We start from the raw sequence: 21,516 nt of genomic DNA, 5'->3' as shown, positions 1-21,516 counted from the left end.
CACTGATTATTATAATCAGTGATTGTGTTTGATCTTTGGTTATCTTTGGATGTAAAAAGTGAACACACCTATTGAGCAGGGCCTCACGTGGAAAACCTTTGGGCCAAAAAAAAAAGGCCCAGCCAAGACTGTTCTTCCTGAGAGTCCTCAGGAAGTACTGACGTCCTGCATCAGTGTGTGGTTTACCAGCAGCACGGTGGCTCAAAGGACGGCTCTACAAAGGGTTGTGATTACAGCCCAAAAAATCATGGGTTCGTCTTTCATTTTTTTGAAAGAGGACAGAACGGTTTTGGTATTTGTTGCTCCCCCTTTTAACATCTGTGATGACAAGTGTCCCTGGTCCAGCTGAAGAGAAGCAGCTCCAAACCATAATGCCACCTCCACCATGCTTCACTGTTGCTATTCTGTTCCTTGAACAATTCTAGAGCATTTATTTTAGAAGTAAAGCCACTAAACGGTTCAAACGCGTCTTTTCAGACCAGAACGCATTCTCCTTCGTGGTTTGAAGTGACTGAATGCATTTCTCATTCAGACGAGTTTGCATATTCTTTTTTGTAATAATCAGCTTCATCCTGGCCCCCGACCCCTCAGTCCAGACTGGTGCAGAATACAGGAGATGAGGGTCACATGTGAAGGGAGACCAGAACCTTTTAGAAATTCCTGGAGCTCCTTCAGTGTTGCTGATGGTCTATTGGTAGCCCCCTTGATAAGTTTTCCTCTCAGCCAGTTCGTCCTGATCTTTGCTGCCAATTCATCTCCACTTATTGACGGTGGTTTTGACAGCGTTTTTCTGGTTTGTTCGTATTTCTGAAGATGAACTCTGAGAGCATCTAGAGCGTCATTACCCCTGTTGCCAGTGTCTGAATGTTAGAGCCTCTTTCACAAAAAGGGTCATATTTGATCACTTCTTTTTTCACCTCCCGACGTAGACAAAAAGGAGTAAAAAAGAATCGTCCGCCCATTAACTGAATTTAACAATTTTTCTTATCACGTTGTACGTGTGCGACACTGGCCAAGCTAGCCGAGCGTTGATAAACTGTAGGCAGTGGTGGGTTTTTTTTTTCATGTGGCAAGTGTCATAACCCTGGCTCAAAGGCCATGACAAAAGGGGAAAGGACGCAACGTACTAGTAAATTAAGATATTTATTAAGGTAAATCAAATAATCACAAATAAGATAAGGAATAAAGTCAGTAAAATCAGTAGTATGCATGTGGATGTGTGTAAATGTGCTGTATGGTGTTGTGTGTGCAAAAGGCTCAACAAAACCAAAAGGAGTGCTGCCAGGATGAAAAGAGAGAAAGAAAGAGAGACTGAAGCTCCAGCCTTTTCTCTTCCTGAGGAGCACCCAGCCCAGGTGCTCCAGATCTAGCAATCAGCTGGCTCCACCTCGAAGAGGAAAACAGAGAGAGAGGGACTGAGACACAATATAACATAGGCCATCACACCCCCCCCCCCAATAAAGTCAATGTTTCCCATGGAACCATTGGCCCCCACCCACAACCAAAGAACAAATCACACTAATGACAAAACATAAGCCTATCACCGTCACCCTGCCTGCAGCCCACCACTGTGCCCCACCTCAGCAACCCTGGTACCTGAGAAGCAGATTAAGAGGATGAAAGCACAGAGCAGTTTAACAGGCAGAACAGACAGTTATTTGACTTGAATAACACAAGGCCAAATTAACACAAAGGTGCACGTGATAATGCATCTGCAATAACATTGTCTGTTCCTTTTATATGTCTAATGTCCAGGTCATAGGCCTGCAAAAATAGAGACCATCTTACAAGCCTCTGATTGGGACATCTAAGAGACCGAAGAAATGTCAGAGGGTTGTGGTCAGTGAAAACCACCAGGGGTGCTCGAGCTCCTCCAACATCCACCTCATGCTCAATCCAGTCGGTCTGCGTGGGAATGTAACTGAACAAACAGGGATACTTACGCACCAAACATGTCAGTTCACTGCGCTGCGACGCGGACAGGTGACCCAACAACTGGTCCAAATTATCAAGCGATTCCGAATTTCTTAACCGCCCGCACAGCAAGCTTTCATCCGACTCTGGCACACCGTCACATTCATCCGCCACCGAAGCCACAGCAAGAGCCGGGCGCACCCCGTCACTCAGCTCCTGACTCAAACTCAGCTCAGCACGGGTGTAATACGGCTTCAAAAGATTTATATGACAAAGACGTTTAGCTTTCCGCCGACCGGGTGTTGCTATAATATAGTTCAAATCAGAGACCTTTTCAACCACACTGTATGGACCTGTATATTTTGCTTGGAAAGGCGAACCAACAATAGGCAAAAGCGCCAGAACCTGGTCGCCTGGACTGTAGTCATGACGCACGGAACGACGGTCATACAACTTTTTCATTTTTTCTTGGGACACAGACAATTTTTCCCGTGCCATACAACCAGCAACAAACAATCGATGACGGAACCCGTTTACATAATCCAACAAACTGCTAGGTGGGTCAGTATCAACGCAGTCCCCCTTCAGCACTGCTAACGGACCCCGCACAACATGTCCAAAGACCAACTCATTTGGGTTAAATCCTGTGCTTTCTTGCACTGCCTCTCGCGCAGCCAACATGAGCCACGGGAGCCCCTCTTCCCAGTCTCTATCCATCTCTGTGCAATAGGCACGTAGGAGAGACTTAAGCGTCTGATGGAACCGCTCGAGGGCCCCCTGGCTCTGCGCATGATAAGCTGTCGATTGGTTCTGTCTAATACGCAGCAGCCTCAACACTTGCCCAAACAAGTTAGACGAAAAGTTTGACCCTTGGTCACTCTGAACCCCTTTGGGGATACCAAACACTGAAAAAAACTGCGACAATGCCTTAACCACAGCCTTAGTTGTAATCGACCTCAAAGGATATGCCGCCGGATAGCGGGTGCTCTGACACATCACCGTCAGCAGATATTTACAGCCAGACTTGGACGGCGGCAACGGACCCACACAGTCCACAATGAGGTGCGTAAAAGGCTCACTCGCAACCGGGATAGGTTGCAGCGGCGCCGGCTTGAGACTCTGATTAGGCTTTCCAGTTAGCTGACAAACATGGCAGGTTTTAATGTATGCGGACACATCACGCTTAACGCGCGGCCAAAAGAAGTGTTCCAAAATGTTCAAATACGTTTTGCGCACACCAAAGTGTCCCCACTCATCATGTGCCACCTTCAAGACAAGAGGACGAAACTTCACTGGCACTACCAACTGGAAAACGTCACCCTTCACACACTCATTAACAGGGACCCACTTCCTGAAAAGCACGTCATTATGCACCAAGTAACCATTTGCAGCACTAGATATTTCCGAAGCAGACAAGGCACGCTCAAACACCTCTTTCAATGACAAATCATTACGCTGCTCCTGTACAACTTCCCCGTGTGACAAGGATAAAGGCAGTTCAGATAACAAAGGAACCTCTAGAGCTACATCACTGTTACTGTCAGGCCCTACCGGATCAGCTTTGCTCATAGCTTGCGTAATTACGCATGATGACGAAACGTCTGGCAACACACCGGAGCTCTCCTCAGACACAAACTCAGACTGACAAGATGTAACTACAGGCGATGGAGGCGGGTCGGCGAGAGGTGTGGACGGAGTATCAGACCAAAACCGTCTACCAGCAAGGCCGTTGCCCAAAATCAAATGCACACCATCAATAGGCAATGCCGGCCGCACCCCAACAGCCACCTCGCCTTTAACCAGCTCACATTCAAGGAACATTTTATGCAACGGAACAGGGAGAATTTCTAACCCCATCCCCCGACTGAGAACACGGTCACCAGTGTCAGACTCTTCAGACAAAGGTAAAACGGAGTCAACAATGTAGGAATCATACGCCCCAGTATCCCTCAGAATTTTTATGGGGACCTTCACATCACTCCCTACAAGTGACACAAAACCATCACGAACGAAATGAGCATAAGCTGCCAACACATCTGGTTCACAGGAGTGAGGAACAAACACCTCCGACACACAGCAACTCTTAACAGGTGCAGCAAAGGCAGCAGGCCTAACACCAGATCTCCTTCCCCCGGCTTTAGATTTTAACACAGGACAATCTGCCTTCCAGTGCCCTTTCTCATGGCAATAGTTACAAACATTGCCACTGTCAAAACTGCCACCTGCCTTGGAGTCAAACCTCCCAAAACCAGCTTTCTTTGAACGCTGCCTCTCAAACGTGTCATCAGCCCCAGTTCCACGCCCCCCAACATCACGAGCAACAGGGCGCTCCCTGAAACTGCTTTTATGAAGCAACATATACTCATCCGCTGATACAGCAGCACCAGCAGCAGTAGTGACTTTCTGCTCTATGATGTACGTGGCTATGCGTTCTGGCAAAGAATTTTTCAACTGCTCCAGAATCAGATCACACAAACTGTTAAACTCAGTGACGTCAAGCGCAGCTAACCACCGCTTAAAGTGAGTGGACAGGTCACTAGTGAACTCCACATATGTCTGACCATTTTTCCTCTCCCAGGACCTAAATCGCTGGCGATACGCCTCCGGCACGAGTTCGTATACTTTAAGCACCGCCGCTTTTATCTTAACGTAACTAGAGCTGTCCTCAAGGCTCAAAGACGAATAAGCCTCCTGCGCTTTCCCTGAGAGGACACACTGTAACATCAGGGCACAGTCTGCATCAGACCAATTTCTAGCCTTGGACACACGCTCAAACAGTAGAAAAAAAGTATCTGGATCCCTTTCATTAAACTGTGGCAGCCAACGCAAATTGTTTATATCAAAGCGATCCACAGAAGACTTAGACCCCTGCTCGCCCTTAACAGACATGCTTTCGCAACTCCAACTGTGCCATCTCTGACTCATGGCGGAATCTCGCTATTTCAATCCGTGTTTTACTTTCCAATTCATGTGTTTTATTTTCCAATTCATGTTTTCTAAGTTGTAACAACAAAATCTCCCTCTGCTGCTCAAAAGTTAACCCGTGTGCAGGCACAGCCACCGTAGGTGCAACAGAAGCTGTGGCCTCACCAAAATCTGAATCAAAAACCACTTCTTCCTCGCCTGACATGAGCTCAAGCGACACCAACTTAGATTTTATAGCAGTTTTAATATTATCCTTGAGACGCCTGTCTCCCACAACCTCCACTGAAAAATGATCTGCAACCGCGAGCAACTGCTCCTTTGAAAGCGCATCCAAAGCCTCCTGAGACGGATTGGGAATAAATGCGTCCACCACAGACATGATAAATACTTAGACCGAACAACAAGAACAAACTTTACGCACACAACCGGACCCGACAAGCAACTGTGCGCACCAAAGAGGAATAATCCTCCGCTCGGCTTGGAGTTCCCCCCGCTATCTTTCCCAAAACAAAGGGAAAAGGTTAACCCAAAAATAATGAAACAAAAGGAGATGGAGATCCCAGCCAAAAAGAACAAAAGAAGGTTCAGCACAGGGCCAGCCACGCAATGGGCCGTCGGACCACGCACTTTCCCCACTAAATAAGAAAAACCAAGGTAAACCTATAACCAAACAAAACCGATAACAGGACCACCGGCAATCTCCAACTCAAACTAAAATAAGAAAAACTCCGCACCAATTCACAGACAACTACGCACAGCCACCCTGTCGATCCAGCTGAAAATAGCGCAAACAGGACAGACAAGCCAAAAAGCTCCCTCAAAAGAAACAGGTAAGTAACCCAAAACTTCGTGCAAAGCCACAAACAAACTTAGTTACTTACCCTGCAAAAGCACTCCAAACTTAAAGTCCTTTCCCTTAAACAAACAAACAACCGTGCAGCCACCTGCACTAACAAACAAAACTGTGGGCGCGCACTCCAAACTAATTACGCACACCTGTGCCAAACCAGACTGCAGCCCAAAACAGGCCCTCAACAAGCTGCTACAACTTTATCAAACCTAAAGCTGCAAGCACTAAACTGCACAACTAGGTATTAAACAAAACAATGGCGCACACTTCACTCATTAAAGCTTACCTAGACGCAAAATAACCGGGAAAAACACGGCACGAGCCCCCATTTGTCATAACCCTGGCTCAAAGGCCATGACAAAAGAAGGGGAAAGGACGCAACGTACTAGTAAATTAAGATATTTATTAAGGTAAATCAAATAATCACAAATAAGATAAGGAATGGGATGTGTAAAGTCAGTAAAATCAGTAGTATGCATGTGGATGTGTGTAAATGTGCTGTATGGTGTTGTGTGTGCAAAAGGCTCAACAAAACCAAAAGGAGTGCTGCCAGGATGAAAAGAGAGAGAAAGAGAGACTGAAGCCCCAGCCTTTTCTCTTCCTGAGGAGCACCCAGCCCAGGTGCTCCAGATCTAGCAATCAGCTGGCTCCACCTCGAAGAGGAAAACAGAGAGAGGGACTGAGACACAATATAACATAGGCCATCACACAAGATTGATTTATTAATTCATAATTAAAAATAATCAACAACAGGTGCCGCCTCCCAAGTCTTGTGTCTTCTCTTAAAATCTGGAGACCATTTGAGCACTCAAATGCTCAAATGGGGCATTTGAGCATTTGAGGGGAGGATTCCCCTCAAATGCTCCAGGGGATCATTTGAGGGTTTCTTGAGAGGTTCCCAGTGTTAGATTTCAACCAAATGACTATATATCCAAAACACCAATTCCTCTACACTCCTTTAAGTTGCAGTTTGTGAATTATTTTACTTTGTTCTATAATTCCAGTGTCTGAGCTGAGGGTTGTTCTGCTGGGGAGCAGCTGGAGTCAGAGGAACTCAGTGGATAACTTATTACTGGACCACAACAACTTCAACACAGAATCTCTCAGCTGCACCAGAACAACCAGGCAGTTTAGAAACAAACATGTAACAGTCATCAACACTCCAGACCTGCTGAGTCCTACAGAGGACAAACTGAACGAGTTCCTGAAACACTGTGCCGGAGTCTCTGATCCTGGACCTCATGTGTTCCTGTTGGTCCTACATCCTGAAGACTTCAATGAGGAACACAAAGAGACGCTCTGCAGAATCCTTGAAACTTACAACGATCAATCATTTGATCAATGCTTGATACTGGTGACACCCAGACAGGAGAGCTCAGGGTTGAGGGAAAGCCACATGGAAAATCCAACATTGAAAGAGATGATCATAAAGTGCAGACACGGACACCTGAAGATGAGGGACATCGACCGTTCAGAGCTGCTGACACGCTTGGATCAAATTGTAAAAGAGAACAACGGAGAACATGTGACCTATGGAGTATTTGAAGAAACAACTTCACCAGGTGATCACTCAGGACAAAAAAGTTGGACAACTCGACTCAAAGGTGTTGGTAAGTCCAGAAAGACTTTTAAGAAGTAAATGAGTTAAAATCTTGTTCAATTAGATCCTTAATTCACTGCGTTAAAACAAGTAAAACAGTCTGACATTTTTCACAGGTAAAAAAATGTTGTCTCCAATGTCAATGTTTTGGAGAAACCCTCCATCTGAACGTAAGTAAATTCAATCTCAAGTTAATCAAGAAGAAGGGACATATTTTGAAAAAATCCAGACTTCATTCTTTTATTAAATATGTTAAGATGTTTTTTTTTGCTTAAATGTGGAACAAAATACACACAACGATCTTAATTCATGACTGCATCTCTTTGTTAAGTCACAGCATCTGAACTCAGGATTGTGCTGTTGGGGACAAGTGAGGACAAAAAGAAGAAACTTGTTGATTTTATCGTCCAGTCTCAAGATTTCCATTCAAAACAAGTCATAGATGTTTGGACTCAAAAATCATCAAGTTGTGTAGCCTGTGGAGAGTGGAGAGGGAAAACAGTAACAGTAGTGAACACACCAGACATGTTCAGCTTATCTAAGGATAAAATAAAAAGAGAGGTGGATTGTTGTATGGAGCTCTGTTCTCCAGGACCAAATGTTCTGTTGCTGTTTGTGAATGTGTCTAATTTCTCTGAAGAGAACAGACTAAAGCTGAAGTTCATCATGAAGCTATTTGGGCAAGATTCCCTCAAACATTCAATGGTCATCATGACACATAAAAATGACATGAGAGTCAGGGAACTCCTGGAAGATTGTGAGGGAAGACACCACTACCTGTTTGCAGATAACAAGGAATCATTGATGGAGAAGATTGAAAAAACAGCAAATAAACTCATACAAACCTCCATGACTGAAGAGCAACAAAATAAACCAGTTTTAAACCTGGTTCTGTTTGGGAGACAAGGGGCAGGGAAAACCTTGGCAGCCAAGGCCATTTTAGGTGGGACAGACCTTCGTTCAGTCTCCAACTCACCAGTGTGTGTCCAGAATCAAGGAGAAGTGTTTGGACGTCAGGTTTCCCTGGTGGAGCTGCCGGCCTTGGGTGAAAAACCTCCAGAGGAAGTGATGGCGGAATCATTGAAGTGTGTCTCCCTCTGTGAACCTGAGGGCGTCCACGCCTTCGTCCTGGTCCTACCTGTGGATCCACTCACCAATGAGGACAAGAGGGAGCTGCAGACCATCCAGAACACATTCAGCTCTCGGGTCAATGACTTCACCATGATTCTGTTCACCGTGGACTCAGATCCCACCCATCCAGATGTGGTTAACTTTGTGGAAAAGAGCAAAGACATCCAGGAGCTCCGCCAGAGCTGTGGAGGGAGATCACTCATCTTCAACATTAAGAGTAATCAGCAGGTCCCAGAGCTGCTGGATGCTGTTGAAAATATAAACCAACTCAAAAACATCTGCAGTTACTCAGCAAAAACATTCACGAAGGTCCAAATAGAAAGAGACGTACAAAAAGAGAGAGACATCACTGCACTGAGAGCTGAAGTAAAGAAGCTGAAAGAAGCACAGATGTGTAAGTAACGCTCAGGGTAAACTCTCATCTCTCACTGCTCAGAAACAACTGGAACCATGAGATAGAAACTGCTGACATTTCCAGCTAATATGTACTTTTTTATGATGTTGCAGGTGATGAAGAGCAGCAGAGCTCAGACTCTCTCAGGATCGTTCTGATTGGGAAGACCGGCTGTGGAAAAAGCTCCTCAGGAAACACCATTTTAGGAAGAAGAGAGTTTAAAGCTGAATCAAACCCATGTTCAGTCACCAAACGCTGTCAGAAAGAAGTGGGTGAAGTGGACGGTCGTGCTGTTGCTGTGGTCGACACTCCCGGTCTGTTTGACTCGACTCTGTCACATGACGAGGTCAACGAGGAAACGCTGAAGTGCATCAGTCTTCTGTCTCCAGGACCACACGTCTTCCTGGTGGTGATGCAGATCGGCAGATTCACCCCCGAGGAGAAGGACACACTCAAACTCATCAGGGAAGCTTTTGGCAAGAATTCAGAACAGTTCACTATCATCCTTTTTACACGAGGTGACACATTAGAACATGAAGGAAAATCTGTTGAAGATTACATCAAAGAGGGCGATGACTCGTTTCAGAAGCTGATCCATGACTGTGGAGGAAGGTACCACGTGTTCAATAACTATGATAAAAATAATCGTCAACAGGTCAGAGATCTGATAAGAAAGGCTGATGACATGTTGAAGAGAAACAGAGGAAACTGCTACACCAATGAGCTGCTGCAAGAAGCTGAAGCAGCAATAAAGAAGGAGATGGAGAGAATCCTGCAAGAGAAGGCAGAAGAAATACAGAGAGAAAAGGAGGAACTCACACGAAAACATGAAGAAGAAATGCAAGAAATGAAAAGAAAAATGGAAGAAGAGAGAGAAAAACTACAAAAGCAAACTCAGCTGAAACTCAAGGAAATGGAGGAAAATATAAATAAAGAGCAAGAAGAGAAAAAGAGGGAACAGGAAAAGAGGGAAGAGGAGAGGAGGGAAAGGGAACGTAGTGACGAAGAACATCGCCAGAGATGGAACACACAGCTTGAAATGTTGGACAAACAAATGCAGTCAGAAAAAGAGGAAAAGAAAACCGTTAGCAGAGAGTTGGAACAGACCCGAGAAAAGATGAGAAAGGATAAGGAGGATTTTGAGAAAGAACGTAAAGAATTGGTGGAAAAACAAAAGAAAGAAGATGAAGAGAGAACACAGAAGGAGCAGAAACAACTGAAAGAACTCGAGGAACAATACAAGAAGGAAAGAGAAATGTATGAAAATAAAATGAAGGAGGAGGAAAACATCAGAAGAGAAAAGGAGGAAAAAGAAAAAAAACTATTAGAAGAAAAACTAGAAAATCTGCAGAAGAAGTTTGAAGACGAAGTCAGGAAGAGTGCTGAAGAGAAAAATGAATTCCAGGAGAAATATAAGAAGAAACTGTCAGATCAGAAGGAAGCACACAAGAGGGAGGTAAAGGAAAGAGATGAAAAGTATGACCTCTTAAAGGCCCTCAAAGAAACAACCGAAAAACAAAAGAGGGACAACCGTCTAAGAGAAATCAATGAGTTGGTAGTGGCTTTTTCAATGAAACGCAAAAATCTGATCGATGCCAAGGAATTACTGATGAGACAAGAGAAGGAAATGAAAAGAGTAAAGGAGGAGGAAAAAGAGAACCTGCAGAAAAATCATGAAATTGAAATAAGTGCAATGATTGAAAGGTGTCTTGATGAGATAAAGACAAGTCAAATGAGTGAAATGAAAGAATGGTTATATGAAAGTGAGAAAAAATTCCAGTGCAGCATTTTATGAGTTGGTAGAAATATCTCTACAGTGGTCACAAATATTCAAGACTCATACTTGGTGACAACTTCAAATATGTCTAAAGTGAGAAAATCAACCTACGCTCCACAGAATGAAAAACAGATAGACAAAGGGGATTTTTAATTTACCTAGATATTTATGTATAAACAGACAAACCTATGTATACACACCCCAAAGACTAAGAAATCTAAAATTAGAGAAGAATAATAAAAGATAAAAGGAAAATATATTCACAAAATATAAATAACAATCTGATTTTCCACCAATGGTAAACCACTAATTGTGTTTTATTTTGTACACATTTGTCACAGCTGCTGGTTCAAAGGTTTGTGTTCGGACTCCTTCCTTCACTGTTATTCTGTAACATAAACAACACCGTGGATTCTTGTGTCTTTGCCATGGCTCAATCAGGTGGTCAGAAGTCTCTTCTAAGGTAGATTGGCTTTTAACCGGTGGCATCGTCACCAGTTACCAAACTCTGTTATTTTGGTAAACCTAGGACTTTTATTGCCCAGAGTCCAGTATGAAAACTTCAAGTACTTGCAGTTAAAGTAAGAGGTTTTCCTGTAAGATTTATAAGTTAATTGCTATAAATGTTCATTTGTTTTTGTTTTTTAAAGAGGTGAATTATATTGTCTGTTCTATGCAGAACATTTGAATGATTGTTTATGTTTTTTTCATTATAAAGTAGTAATCATGTTTTGTGATTTTAGAGGTAAAAATGTACACTGTATAAGAGATTAAAAATGAGAATAATGATATTGGTCTCAGTGTTCTTTTTTTTCTATATGCTTTTAAGAAGGAGCAACATCAGAGTTTACGACAGTCTGACTAAGAAACTCAGATTAGGATGTGTCATTTGGACTTTTTTGGAAAATATTCTAATGGTATATAAAGAAGCCCTTCACAAGACTAGAACAGCTTATTATTCATCATTGATAGAGGATAACAAAAGTAACCCAGTTTTTCTGTTCGGTGCTGTAGCCAGGCTGACATTCCTGCAGCTCTCAATAATGCAGACTTTATGAGCTTCTTTAACAGTAAAATCATCAAAATTAGAGAAGAAATCAACCAGGCCCACCCGGTAGCGGCTATGTAGTTTCTTCAGCTTTAACAAATTCCTCCGTTATCAATAGAACTAAATAAACCATGTGTCTGTTAGACCCCATACCAACTTCACTACTCAAAAAATCTTTTCTCTTATTGGTGCGACAATACTGGACCAGATCAACTTATCCCTAGACTTTGGATATGTACCACAGGTTTTTAAATTTGCAGTAATTAAATCTTTACTTAAAAAACCTTCTCTTGACCGAGACATTTTAGCTAATTATAGACCAATTTCCAACCTTCCATTTGTATCTAAAATTCTGGAAAAAAATTAGTTGCAGCCAGTTATGTGACCATTTGTATAGAAATGATCTGTTTGAAGTTGTTCAGTTAGGGTTCAGAATATATATATGATATGAGCCTGCATCTACTAAAAGAGGAGCTGCAACCATGAGTGGGACAAGTAGGCGAACAAGCTATGCAGCGCTGTTGATGTGGATGTGGAGGCCGATGCGTGAGCCGCACACCCTTCCACAGGTGGGGCAGGGGAGCCCGGACGTTAGGGGAATGACGGCTGTCCTCCGATGTCGCTGGGCACGTCTCTCAGACCTTCCTCCAGGCCACATCCTTGGCCTGTGTCTAAAGACTACATCTCTGCTTTCAATAACTCAATGTTGAAGTCACTTAACTTTACAGGAAGGACATTTACCAGTACAATATAGCAATATAGAGCATAACAAACTGTCTCCCCATGTCTGTCTTGTCTGTCTCTGTGCCTGTCTCCCAATGTCTGTCTTGTCTGTCTCTGTGCCTGTCTCCCAATATCCGTCTCCCAATGTCTGTCTTTTATGATCATTTTTAACTTGGTTCTATGCTTAACAAATATTTTTGTAAAAAAGACTTTGTGGGAAAATGAATGGGTTCATGTCTTCCTGCACCACCAGTAATACCAAACACACTGATATACGCTATACACAAGATAAGTACAGAGCCTACGGCGGAAGTGATACTAGTAGCTGATTGGCCGATATGTGATGATGGTGGTAGCGATGATGATGATGATGATGGTGATGATGATGATGGTGATGATGATGAAGGTGATGATGAAGGCGATGAAGGTGATGATAAAGATGATGATAAGGATGATGATGATGATGATGATCACATATCGGCCAATCAGCTACTAGTATCACTTCCGCCGTAGCTCTGCGTTGGTGTAACGCGGTCCAGTCATATTGAAACTTTGCTTTCCTGAGAAAACGCCAACCCAGTGAACATGGCGTCTTAATACCAGACTGTTAGCAGATTTGACAAATTTTACAAAATTTATGAACAAGTTGTGGCACCTTATGGGAAACCATGAAAGCTTATATACGAGCTCAAATTATTTCATATAGTGCAGGTGAAAGGAAAAGAAGGATGAAACACACTACTGATATAATGAAAGCAATAAAGGAGGTCGACCTGGCACACTCTATAGCCCCCTCTGAAGAGTTATGTCGAAAGAAGATTTAGCTCCAAACTGAATACGATGTACTGATGAGTCAACGTGAGGAGGACCTATATTTTAGGTCAAGACAGGATCTTTATGAGCATGGTGGCAGGCAAACTCTTGAGCCACCAACTGAAACGATCAGCAGCTACAGGTAGGATAGTGGAGATTGGGGATATTTTAGGAAATACAATTATAGATCAGAAGGGTATTAATCATCAATTTAAGTCCTTTTATAAGGACCTGTACACCTCAGAAATAAATAACAGGGAGCGTGTGAAGAGATTTTTTGATGAGCTGCAAGCACCAGCCTTAGAAAGGGCGGATGGAGATAGCCTAGAGGAACCGTTGTCTGCAAGGGAGATAGAGAATGCGATTCGGAATATGAAGACGGGTAAGTCACCAGGCCCTGGCGGGTTCCCAAGTGAATTTTACAAGGCATTTGCCCCCAAACTAATACCCCTGCTCTGCAGGGTATACGGGGAAGTTTTTGATAAAAAGGCTCTGCCTCAAACGATGTCACAGGCTATGATCTCTGTGCTCCTTAAGAAAAATAAGGATCCACTTAAATGCGAATCATACCGTCCTGTTAGTTTACTGGGATGTGATTATAAGATATTGACCAAAGTATTGGCGACTAGGATTGAGCCTATTATAGGTAAAACAATACATCCTGATCAGACAGGGTTTGTTTCTGGGAGACAACTCTCCAATAATATTCGTCGCCTGTTCAATGTGATGTATACTGCGGAGGAAAACATTGAACCTGAGGTTGTGATCTCCCTAGACGCCCATAAGGCCTTCGATAGAATAGAATATTTCGGTAACACTTTACAATAAGGGTCCCTTAATTAACGTTAGTTAATGCATTATTAAGCATTATTTAACAGTTTAATAATAGTTAAATAACCATTATTATGTATTACTTAACATTAATTAGCATATTAGTTAATGCATTAATAAACAGTTAGTTAATGCATTATTAAGCATTAATTAACAGTGTAATAATAGTTAAATAACCATTATTATGTATTACTTAACATTAATTAGCATATTAGTTAATGCATTAATAAACAGTTAATTAATGCCTACTGCTCAGAGTTAATTAATACATTAGTAAGCATTAATAAACGTAACATGATGTAATTATTTATCCTTATGTATGCATTACTTAGTATAAAGTAATACATTAGTTAATACATAAGTAAAACGTTAATAATGTCCCTAGTAATCATTTACTAATGGTGTTTATTTGGAGTGAATATGCATTAAGTAACAGCTACCTAATACATCTACTAATCATTCGCTAATGGTGTACATGTTTACTGGATTTTTTTTTTTTTGCCTTCTGTCAGCTCACTCAACTTGTTTGCTAACTTTAACCCACTAAAATGAAACCCACTAAAGTGCTCCTAAAATGAAACGTGCAGCTTGGTAAATGGCTATCCTGTTAAAATTACTGTCCGTCCTGCCAGAAAATCCTGCTCCTCCTACAAGGCAGTTCCACCCAGGTTACACCGCGATAACTCCTGAGTACTGGTGCGCGCCAATGCTGCGTTCATGACACCTCAGAACTCTGGGTTTCCCCATTGAAAACTCCCATTTCTGTCTTCAAAGCGTTCCAGACATTGACATTAGACATTGTTGTGTGATGTCAGAAAACTGATTCTCCAAGAAGACTCTGAATTTCCCGAGTAGGAGCACCAATATTAGGCCTTAGTTAAAAGCCTTAGTTCCGAATTGGCCTGAACGCCGCACGCCGCACTTTTTTCTTTGCGCGCACTGACCGCGGCCCCATCTACAGAAGCGTCTCAGGATGGATGAGCTCGGAGTCTCACCTCGCAGGACCAGGATAACCACGCAGAAGGAAAAAGCGGAAAAGGGAAATTCATCTGGAAAACATGGTAAGATTAATCTAACTACGTTAAACTGTTAGCTCTTAATGTTAACTTTATGACACTTTTTTTGAAAAGTTCACAATTCGAGTTGTCATAACAAATACATAATTCTGACAAAATGTAAACTTTTCAAAAAGATGCTGCATATTTGACTCAGTAACACTTGAATAATGGAGAAGAAGAAGTTTACGTCGGTAAATTTGAAAGACTGACTTCTCAGTCATGTAACTGAAAGGGTGTGTGTAGAAGCTAATACACCTCGTGAAGGCTGACACTTTTTTAAACGAAAGACCCCAACTAAACACGGAGCGGGATGGATGAGACGTCACTGAAACTTGATGTGATGAAGCTCTGCTGCCCCTGCTAGTTTTGGGGGGGTCACCAGACATAAAACCTGTTTTCTCTGTATTTTGAAGGTAGAGGCTTAGATTTATTAGGAATTCGTCTGAAAAAAATTATAATAGGTAAGAATTACAGTACATAAAAAATATGTGGTTATAATGGGAGTCAATGGGGCAAATTTGGACATGAAGGTAAAGAGTGTAAGTTTTTTTAAATGAACTCTCATTGTTCCAAAAATAATAATGCATCAAAATAAATGTTATCAATTATTGACATAGTCAATGCTGTAATATATTTCACTTTGAACCTAATTTTTGAAAATATTGCATATTTTGTGATTTTTCTATTGAAAAAATCAGGAGTTGTAAAAATAATATTTAAAGATTATAATTAACTTTATATCTATGGCTAGGTCTGAAGTTGTTGAAAAGATTTTATGTGGTGAAAGTGAAAATAAATATGTATTACATTTTTATTGCACTTTTATGAGATGGTAGTCAATGAGGCAAATTTGGACTATGGGTAAAAAGTGTATATTAATTTTAAGGGATGCTCGAGGGTTAAAGAATGATGGGTGTGTACGCTGTGGGTGCGAAAGTTGTGTCATAGCTGTGTTTGTTGTTGTAGGTGTTTGTATACAATAAGCAATCAAACTGATGTAATCAACTATCAATCCTTGCATCCATAGCTTTGACATGTCTCAAGGAGGCTCAACAGTCCAGAAGAGAAGACAGTGATGATGAAGCGATGAGGGGATCTGAGATGCAGCATGACAGTGAAGACGACAGTGAGGATGACTCTGAATCCAGCTCTGAATCCAGCTCTGAATCCAGCTCTGAATCCAGCTCTGAATCCAGCTCTGACAGGATAAGGAGAAAAAGGCGAAGAAAAGCAAACATCGCTCTCGCCTGCGGGGTATGTGAAACGTATTTCTTGGCTGGCTTGGGCTTGGTCTGTTGTCCCTACAAGTAGATCAATCTCTCATGACAAGCTGACAGGGCTTGAAATTAACTTTTTGACTTACTAGCCAAGTGGCTAGTAGATGAAAAAAGTTATTAGCCAACCAGATTTTTTACTAGCCAAAACCAAAACGTTGCTTTACTTTTGTATTTCGACATCACTTGTATATAGCAGTCATCGTAATACCATATTACATCAATCCTGTTTTTCTATACGCTACAATTATCATTCAGTAGTGTACTACTATACTATTGGTGGAAAATGAGATTGCATGATGTGTTCTTGTATAATTTAATTTCAGTAGTTGCCTACTTAATTGTAAATCTAACATTTATGGAGGAATATATAGCATTACACCTTCAAAGTAACACTTTGATCCTGTCCTGTCTGTATATTCTATAATGCAGCAGGTGTATTGTATAAATAATGTGTTTATTCTGGGCTGGATAAAAATGTCCAAATGAGAACGAACAAGTGAATTTAAAAACAAGCAGCCTTTTTATTATTAGCTCGAAAGTGTCTTATAAAGACTACAACAACCAACCTAGCCTGTCTTAAGACAACCACAAGACACCAGCTAAACCATTTAAGGAACTATACAGTGTGTCCCCTGCTGGTCAAACTGAGACATTGCATTGGTCCATTTTCTCCAGTTGTTCTTCAGAGTGTTTACTATTCATTCTTCAGAGTCAGACTCAGACGGTTCACCCGGAGTTGACATCAAGAATAAAAAATAAAAAGGTGCAATGGTGCGCACAGTATTGGGAATCTCAATTTGATTTATAAATGGCACAAAAGTTGGGAATCTCGATTTTTCTAACTAGCCAAGTGGCAAGAAAATCTGTCTCGCCACTTGAGGAATTTTGGTCGCAAATGGCAAGTGGCGAGTGCTAAATTCAAGCCCTGCACGCTGATAGAGGGATGTACCAGAAGGACCAGTACGGTCCAAATTAATGTTCATTTCCAAAAATGATTCACCCCAAATGTGTCCATTTTTATTTAGCATTTTCCCCTCTTTTTCTCCCAATTTAGCCTTGATAATTCCCTGTGTGTGTCATGGTGTTTCCATGTACCTTGGTGAAGTTGTGCCAGAAAATCCTTCTACACTGTGTTGAGGTGTCACATATGGGATTAGTGTGTCTCGCGGCACATTGAACATTAACAGTAAAATACAATGATTTGTTTTTTTCTTCTCATCAATCTCATGATTCAAATGATACATTCCTTCTTGTTCTTGTGTGTTTATATTAGTTGGAGGACCAGGTGATGTGGTGAAGCGGTACAAGGAAGTCCTTGCCATTTTCCAGACGGGGAAGAATATGGCCAAATCCTTGGAGAAGTATGGAGTAGACAGACTTACTATTGTGAGGACTGCAGCGATTGCCGAGCTCGCAATAGCTGCTCCAGAAGAATATGATCAGGTGGAGAAGGGGGAGACGGTGGCAGACTTTGCTAAAAGATGCAAGGAGGTTATAAAGGCCACTGAAGTCATTTCTGCTACAATACATAAAATGAAGGATGATAAAATTATGCCAGCCTATCATACTGTGTTATTGTATTATGTTACTAAATAATGTTTGTTCAAAGCTCTCCTCTGTGCGAATTGTTGTTACGTATCTGTTATCACAGATGTGTGTATATATATATATATATATATATATATATATATATATATATATATATATATATATATATATATATATATATATATATATATATATATATATATATATAAGATGTATACATATAACAAATGTTATCTGTTATCTGTTATCTGTTTTATTTTGTTTTAAATAAAAAGTGTAAACTTCTTTATATGTGATTGCTTAATTTACTAATGGTTAAGTAATGGTTAAGTAATGCTTATGAGGCAGTTAAGCATTAATAATGTGTTACCTAAGGGATAAATGTGTTACACTTTACAATAAGGGTCCAGCAAGCCTTTACTAATGGTTAATTATGGTTAAGTAATGCTTATGAGGCAGTTAAGCATTAATAATGTGTTACCTAAGGGATAAATGTGTTACACTTTACAATAAGGGTCCAGCAAGCCTTTACTAATGGTTAAGTAATGGTTAAGTAATGCTTATGAGGCAGTTAAGCATTAATAATGTGTTACCTAAGGGATAAATGTGTTACACTTTACAATAAGGGTCCAGCAAGCCTTTACTAATGGTTAATTATGGTTAAGTAATGCTTATGAGGCAGTTAAGCATTAATAATGTGTTACCTAAGGGATAAATGTGTTACACTTTACAATAAGGGTCCAGCAAGCCTTTACTAATGGTTAAGTAATGGTTATGAGCCACTCCTATACATTTATTAAGGTTTATGTCAGGTTACCGTTCATAAGGTCAGGTAAGCTACCTGATAACATACACAGCACCATTAGGAAATGATTACTTAAGACTCTAAATAGTTGTTTAATAATGCCCATCCAGTAAACATGTACACCATTAGCAAATGATTAGTAGATGTATTAGGTAGCTGTTACTTAATGCATATTCACTCCAAATAAACACCATTAGTAAATGATTACTAGGGACATTATTAACGTTTTACTTATATATTAACTAATGTATTACTTAATACTAAGTAATGCATACATAAGGATAAATAATTACATCATGTAACGTTTATTAATGCTTACTAATGTATTAATTAACTCTGAGCAGTAGGCATTAATTAACTGTTTATTAATGCATTAACTAATATGCTAATTAATGTTAAGTAATACATAATAATGGTTATTTAACTATTATTACACTGTTAATTAATGCTTAATAATGCATTAACTAACTGTTTATTAATGCATTAACTAATATGCTAATTAATGTTAAGTAATACATAATAATGGTTATTTAACTATTATTAAACTGTTAATTAATGCTTAATAATGCATTAACTAACGTTAATTAAGGGACCCTTATTGTAAAGTGTTACCAATATTTCTATCTGTTTACCGCTCTTGAGAAATTTGGTTTTGGCCCTAACTTCAGATCGTGGATTCAGACCATTTACAAGAGCCCCCAAGCTATGGTAAGAACAAATAGTACAATATCTGAACCTTTCCCCCTCTTCCGGGGTACAAGACAGGGATGTCCTCTATCACCCCTGCTCATCGACATTGCTATTGAGCCCCTTGCAATAATGCTGAGGAGCGCTGCTGGACTGGAGGGGTTACGAAGGGGAGTGCTGACTCATAAACTGGCTCTGTATGCTGACGACCTCCTTCTTTTCCTGTCGAAGCCTGTCATGAGCATCTCGGTGGCCCTTGATATTATTAGAGATTTTGGTGGGGTGTCTGGTTACAAAATTAACCTGGAGAAAAGTGTTCTTTTCCCAATTAAGCTCGGAGATCATCATTCCAGGCTTATCCTTTCACAACATGCAAAGATACGTTCATTTATCTAGGTGTTACTGTAACAAGTAAACATAAGGACTTGTTTAATGATAACTTCAAAATAACATTGGATAAGGCGAAATTAGATATGGAGAGGTGGTCATCTCTACCACTATCATTGGCAGGGAGGATAAATTCAATTAAAATGAATATAATGCCACGGTTCCTTTTTTTATTTCAGACAGTACCAATTTATATCCCTAAATAATTTTTTAAAGAATTGAATAAATGTACGTCCACCTTTTGTCAGGCACACATGGACAGAAATGCAGACACAAAGGGAAAACTGTTCAAAAGATTTATTGAAAAAATCAAGGCAGGCAAGGATCAGTCAAAACGCCAAATCAGTTTCAGAAACCTCAAACGTATAAATCCGGCCTCTTTATCCTCTGACCTCAATAATGTGTCCACCTCCACAGAACTGTTATCCATCGCTGACTTAGTGGACTACTACAATAACTTCCTCAAAAGCATCCTAGACACCCATGCTCCCACTAAGACAAGGACTGTAACTTTCACACGCTCCGCCCCCTGGTTCACTCAGGAGCTACGGAAAATGAAGGAAACTGGGCATGCTCTCGAACGGCGTTTCCGAACATCAGGGCTTGCTGTCCACAATCTGGCTTTCCGTGACCATCAGAAAACCTACTCCAAATCACTAGCAAATGCAAGATCACAGTTTTACTCCTCCATCATCAACAATAGCCCTGGAAATTCCAAGAAACTTTTCTCCACTGTTAATCATCTCCTAAAGCCTCACACCACCTCCTTTTCTAACCCCACAGAGGAGAAATGCAATAACTTCATCACTACTTTCACCACAAAAGTGGATACCATCCGTTCCTCTCTTTTCCCATCCAGCCTCCCACCTTTGCCTGCACCGGCCATTGAAAACCCAGAGACAGCTTCTCCCCATTCTCTCTCTTTTTTCTTTGACACCACACAGCATGAGATTGAAGCTGTCATCCGCAAAATGAAACCCACCACGTGCATCCTTGATCCTTTCCCCACATGTCTTTTAAAATCAAATGTCCATGCCATAAGCCCCCTCATCACCCAAATCATCAACCACTCTCTTCAAGTTGGCTATCTTCCATCCGCCCTTAAAACTGCCGTCATCAGACCCCTTCTTAAAAAGACCACTCTAGACCCCGATGACCTGACAAACTACAGACCCATCTCCAACCTCCCATTCATTTCTAAAGTAATGGAAAAAGTGGTCGCTGCTCAGCTTCACAACCATCTCCATGCAAACCACCTTTTTGAGACATTTCAATCCGGCTTCCGCACAGCTCACAGTACCGAGACAGCATTGGTCAGGGTCACAAACGACCTGCTGATGGCAGCAGATGCTGGCTCTCCATCCCTCCTTGTCCTGCTTGACCTGACCGCTGCATTTGATACAGTCGACCACAGGATCCTCCTACACCGCCTACAGTTCACCTTCGGACTCTCCGGCACCGCCCTAAAATGGTTCCACTCTTACCTCACTGGAAGAACTGAGTTTGTTGCCTTGGGGAACGCCAAATCCAGTATACATAACATCACCTGTGGGGTCCCCCAAGGATCAGTGCTCGGTCCAACCCTTTTCATCCTTTACATCCTTCCTCTTGGTCACATCATTAGGAAGCACGGACTCTCTTTTCATTGTTATGCCGATGACACACAACTGTACGTTAAAACTGGTTCCACCTCCTCTGAAACTACACCATCACCATCTGCACTCTCCATCTGCCTGGAGGAGATAAAG

General features: G+C 41.3%; 3 protein-coding genes across 5 annotated transcripts in view; all 3 read left to right on the top strand.

Moving 5' to 3' along the window:
- LOC133457537 (nucleoprotein TPR-like) overlaps positions 1-11,367 on the top strand; it is a 57,023-nt gene extending 45,656 nt beyond the window's left edge. For 2 of the 3 annotated variants that reach the window (XM_061736895.1, XM_061736897.1), the window contains exons 4-7: positions 6,694-7,299; positions 7,406-7,459; positions 7,621-8,814; positions 8,928-11,367. In XM_061736895.1, the coding sequence (XP_061592879.1) occupies positions 6,694-7,299; positions 7,406-7,459; positions 7,621-8,814; positions 8,928-10,609 (3,536 nt within the window). In that variant the 3' untranslated portion in view covers positions 10,610-11,367. The remainder of the gene's footprint in view (positions 1-6,693; positions 7,300-7,405; positions 7,460-7,620; positions 8,815-8,927) is intronic. The other variant, XM_061736896.1, reaches the window with a different exon arrangement.
- Positions 1-21,516, top strand: part of LOC133457541 (protein NLRC3-like) — a 549,537-nt gene that overhangs the window by 469,404 nt on the left and 58,617 nt on the right. The gene's annotated exons all lie outside the window — the stretch shown is intronic.
- Positions 14,566-17,957, top strand: LOC133457561 (uncharacterized). Its single transcript, XM_061736937.1, has 3 exons — positions 14,566-15,067; positions 16,092-16,318; positions 17,615-17,957. The coding sequence occupies exons 1-3, from the start codon at positions 14,980-14,982 to the stop codon at positions 17,636-17,638; spliced, it is 339 nt and encodes a 112-aa protein (XP_061592921.1). The 5' UTR covers positions 14,566-14,979; the 3' UTR covers positions 17,639-17,957.

The sequence above is a fragment of the Cololabis saira genome, chromosome 12 (assembly GCF_033807715.1).
Source record: "Cololabis saira isolate AMF1-May2022 chromosome 12, fColSai1.1, whole genome shotgun sequence".
Taxonomy (NCBI): Eukaryota; Metazoa; Chordata; class Actinopteri; order Beloniformes; family Belonidae; genus Cololabis; species Cololabis saira.
Note: the sequence above shows the minus strand (reverse complement) of the source record. Positions and strands in the feature narration are given on the sequence as shown.

What these genes read in the sequence shown, in the direction of transcription:
- LOC133457561 (XM_061736937.1), top strand. Translation starts at nt 14,980, where the DNA reads ATGGATGAGCTCGGAGTCTCACCTCGCAGGACCAGGATAACCACGCAG. An exon ending in AAATTCATCTGGAAAACATG is followed by an intron (nt 15,068 to 16,091) that starts GTAAGATTAATC and finishes TTGCATCCATAG; the next exon opens with CTTTGACATGTCTCAAGGAG. An exon ending in ACATCGCTCTCGCCTGCGGG is followed by an intron (nt 16,319 to 17,614) that starts GTATGTGAAACG and finishes TGTTTATATTAG; the next exon opens with TTGGAGGACCAGGTGATGTG.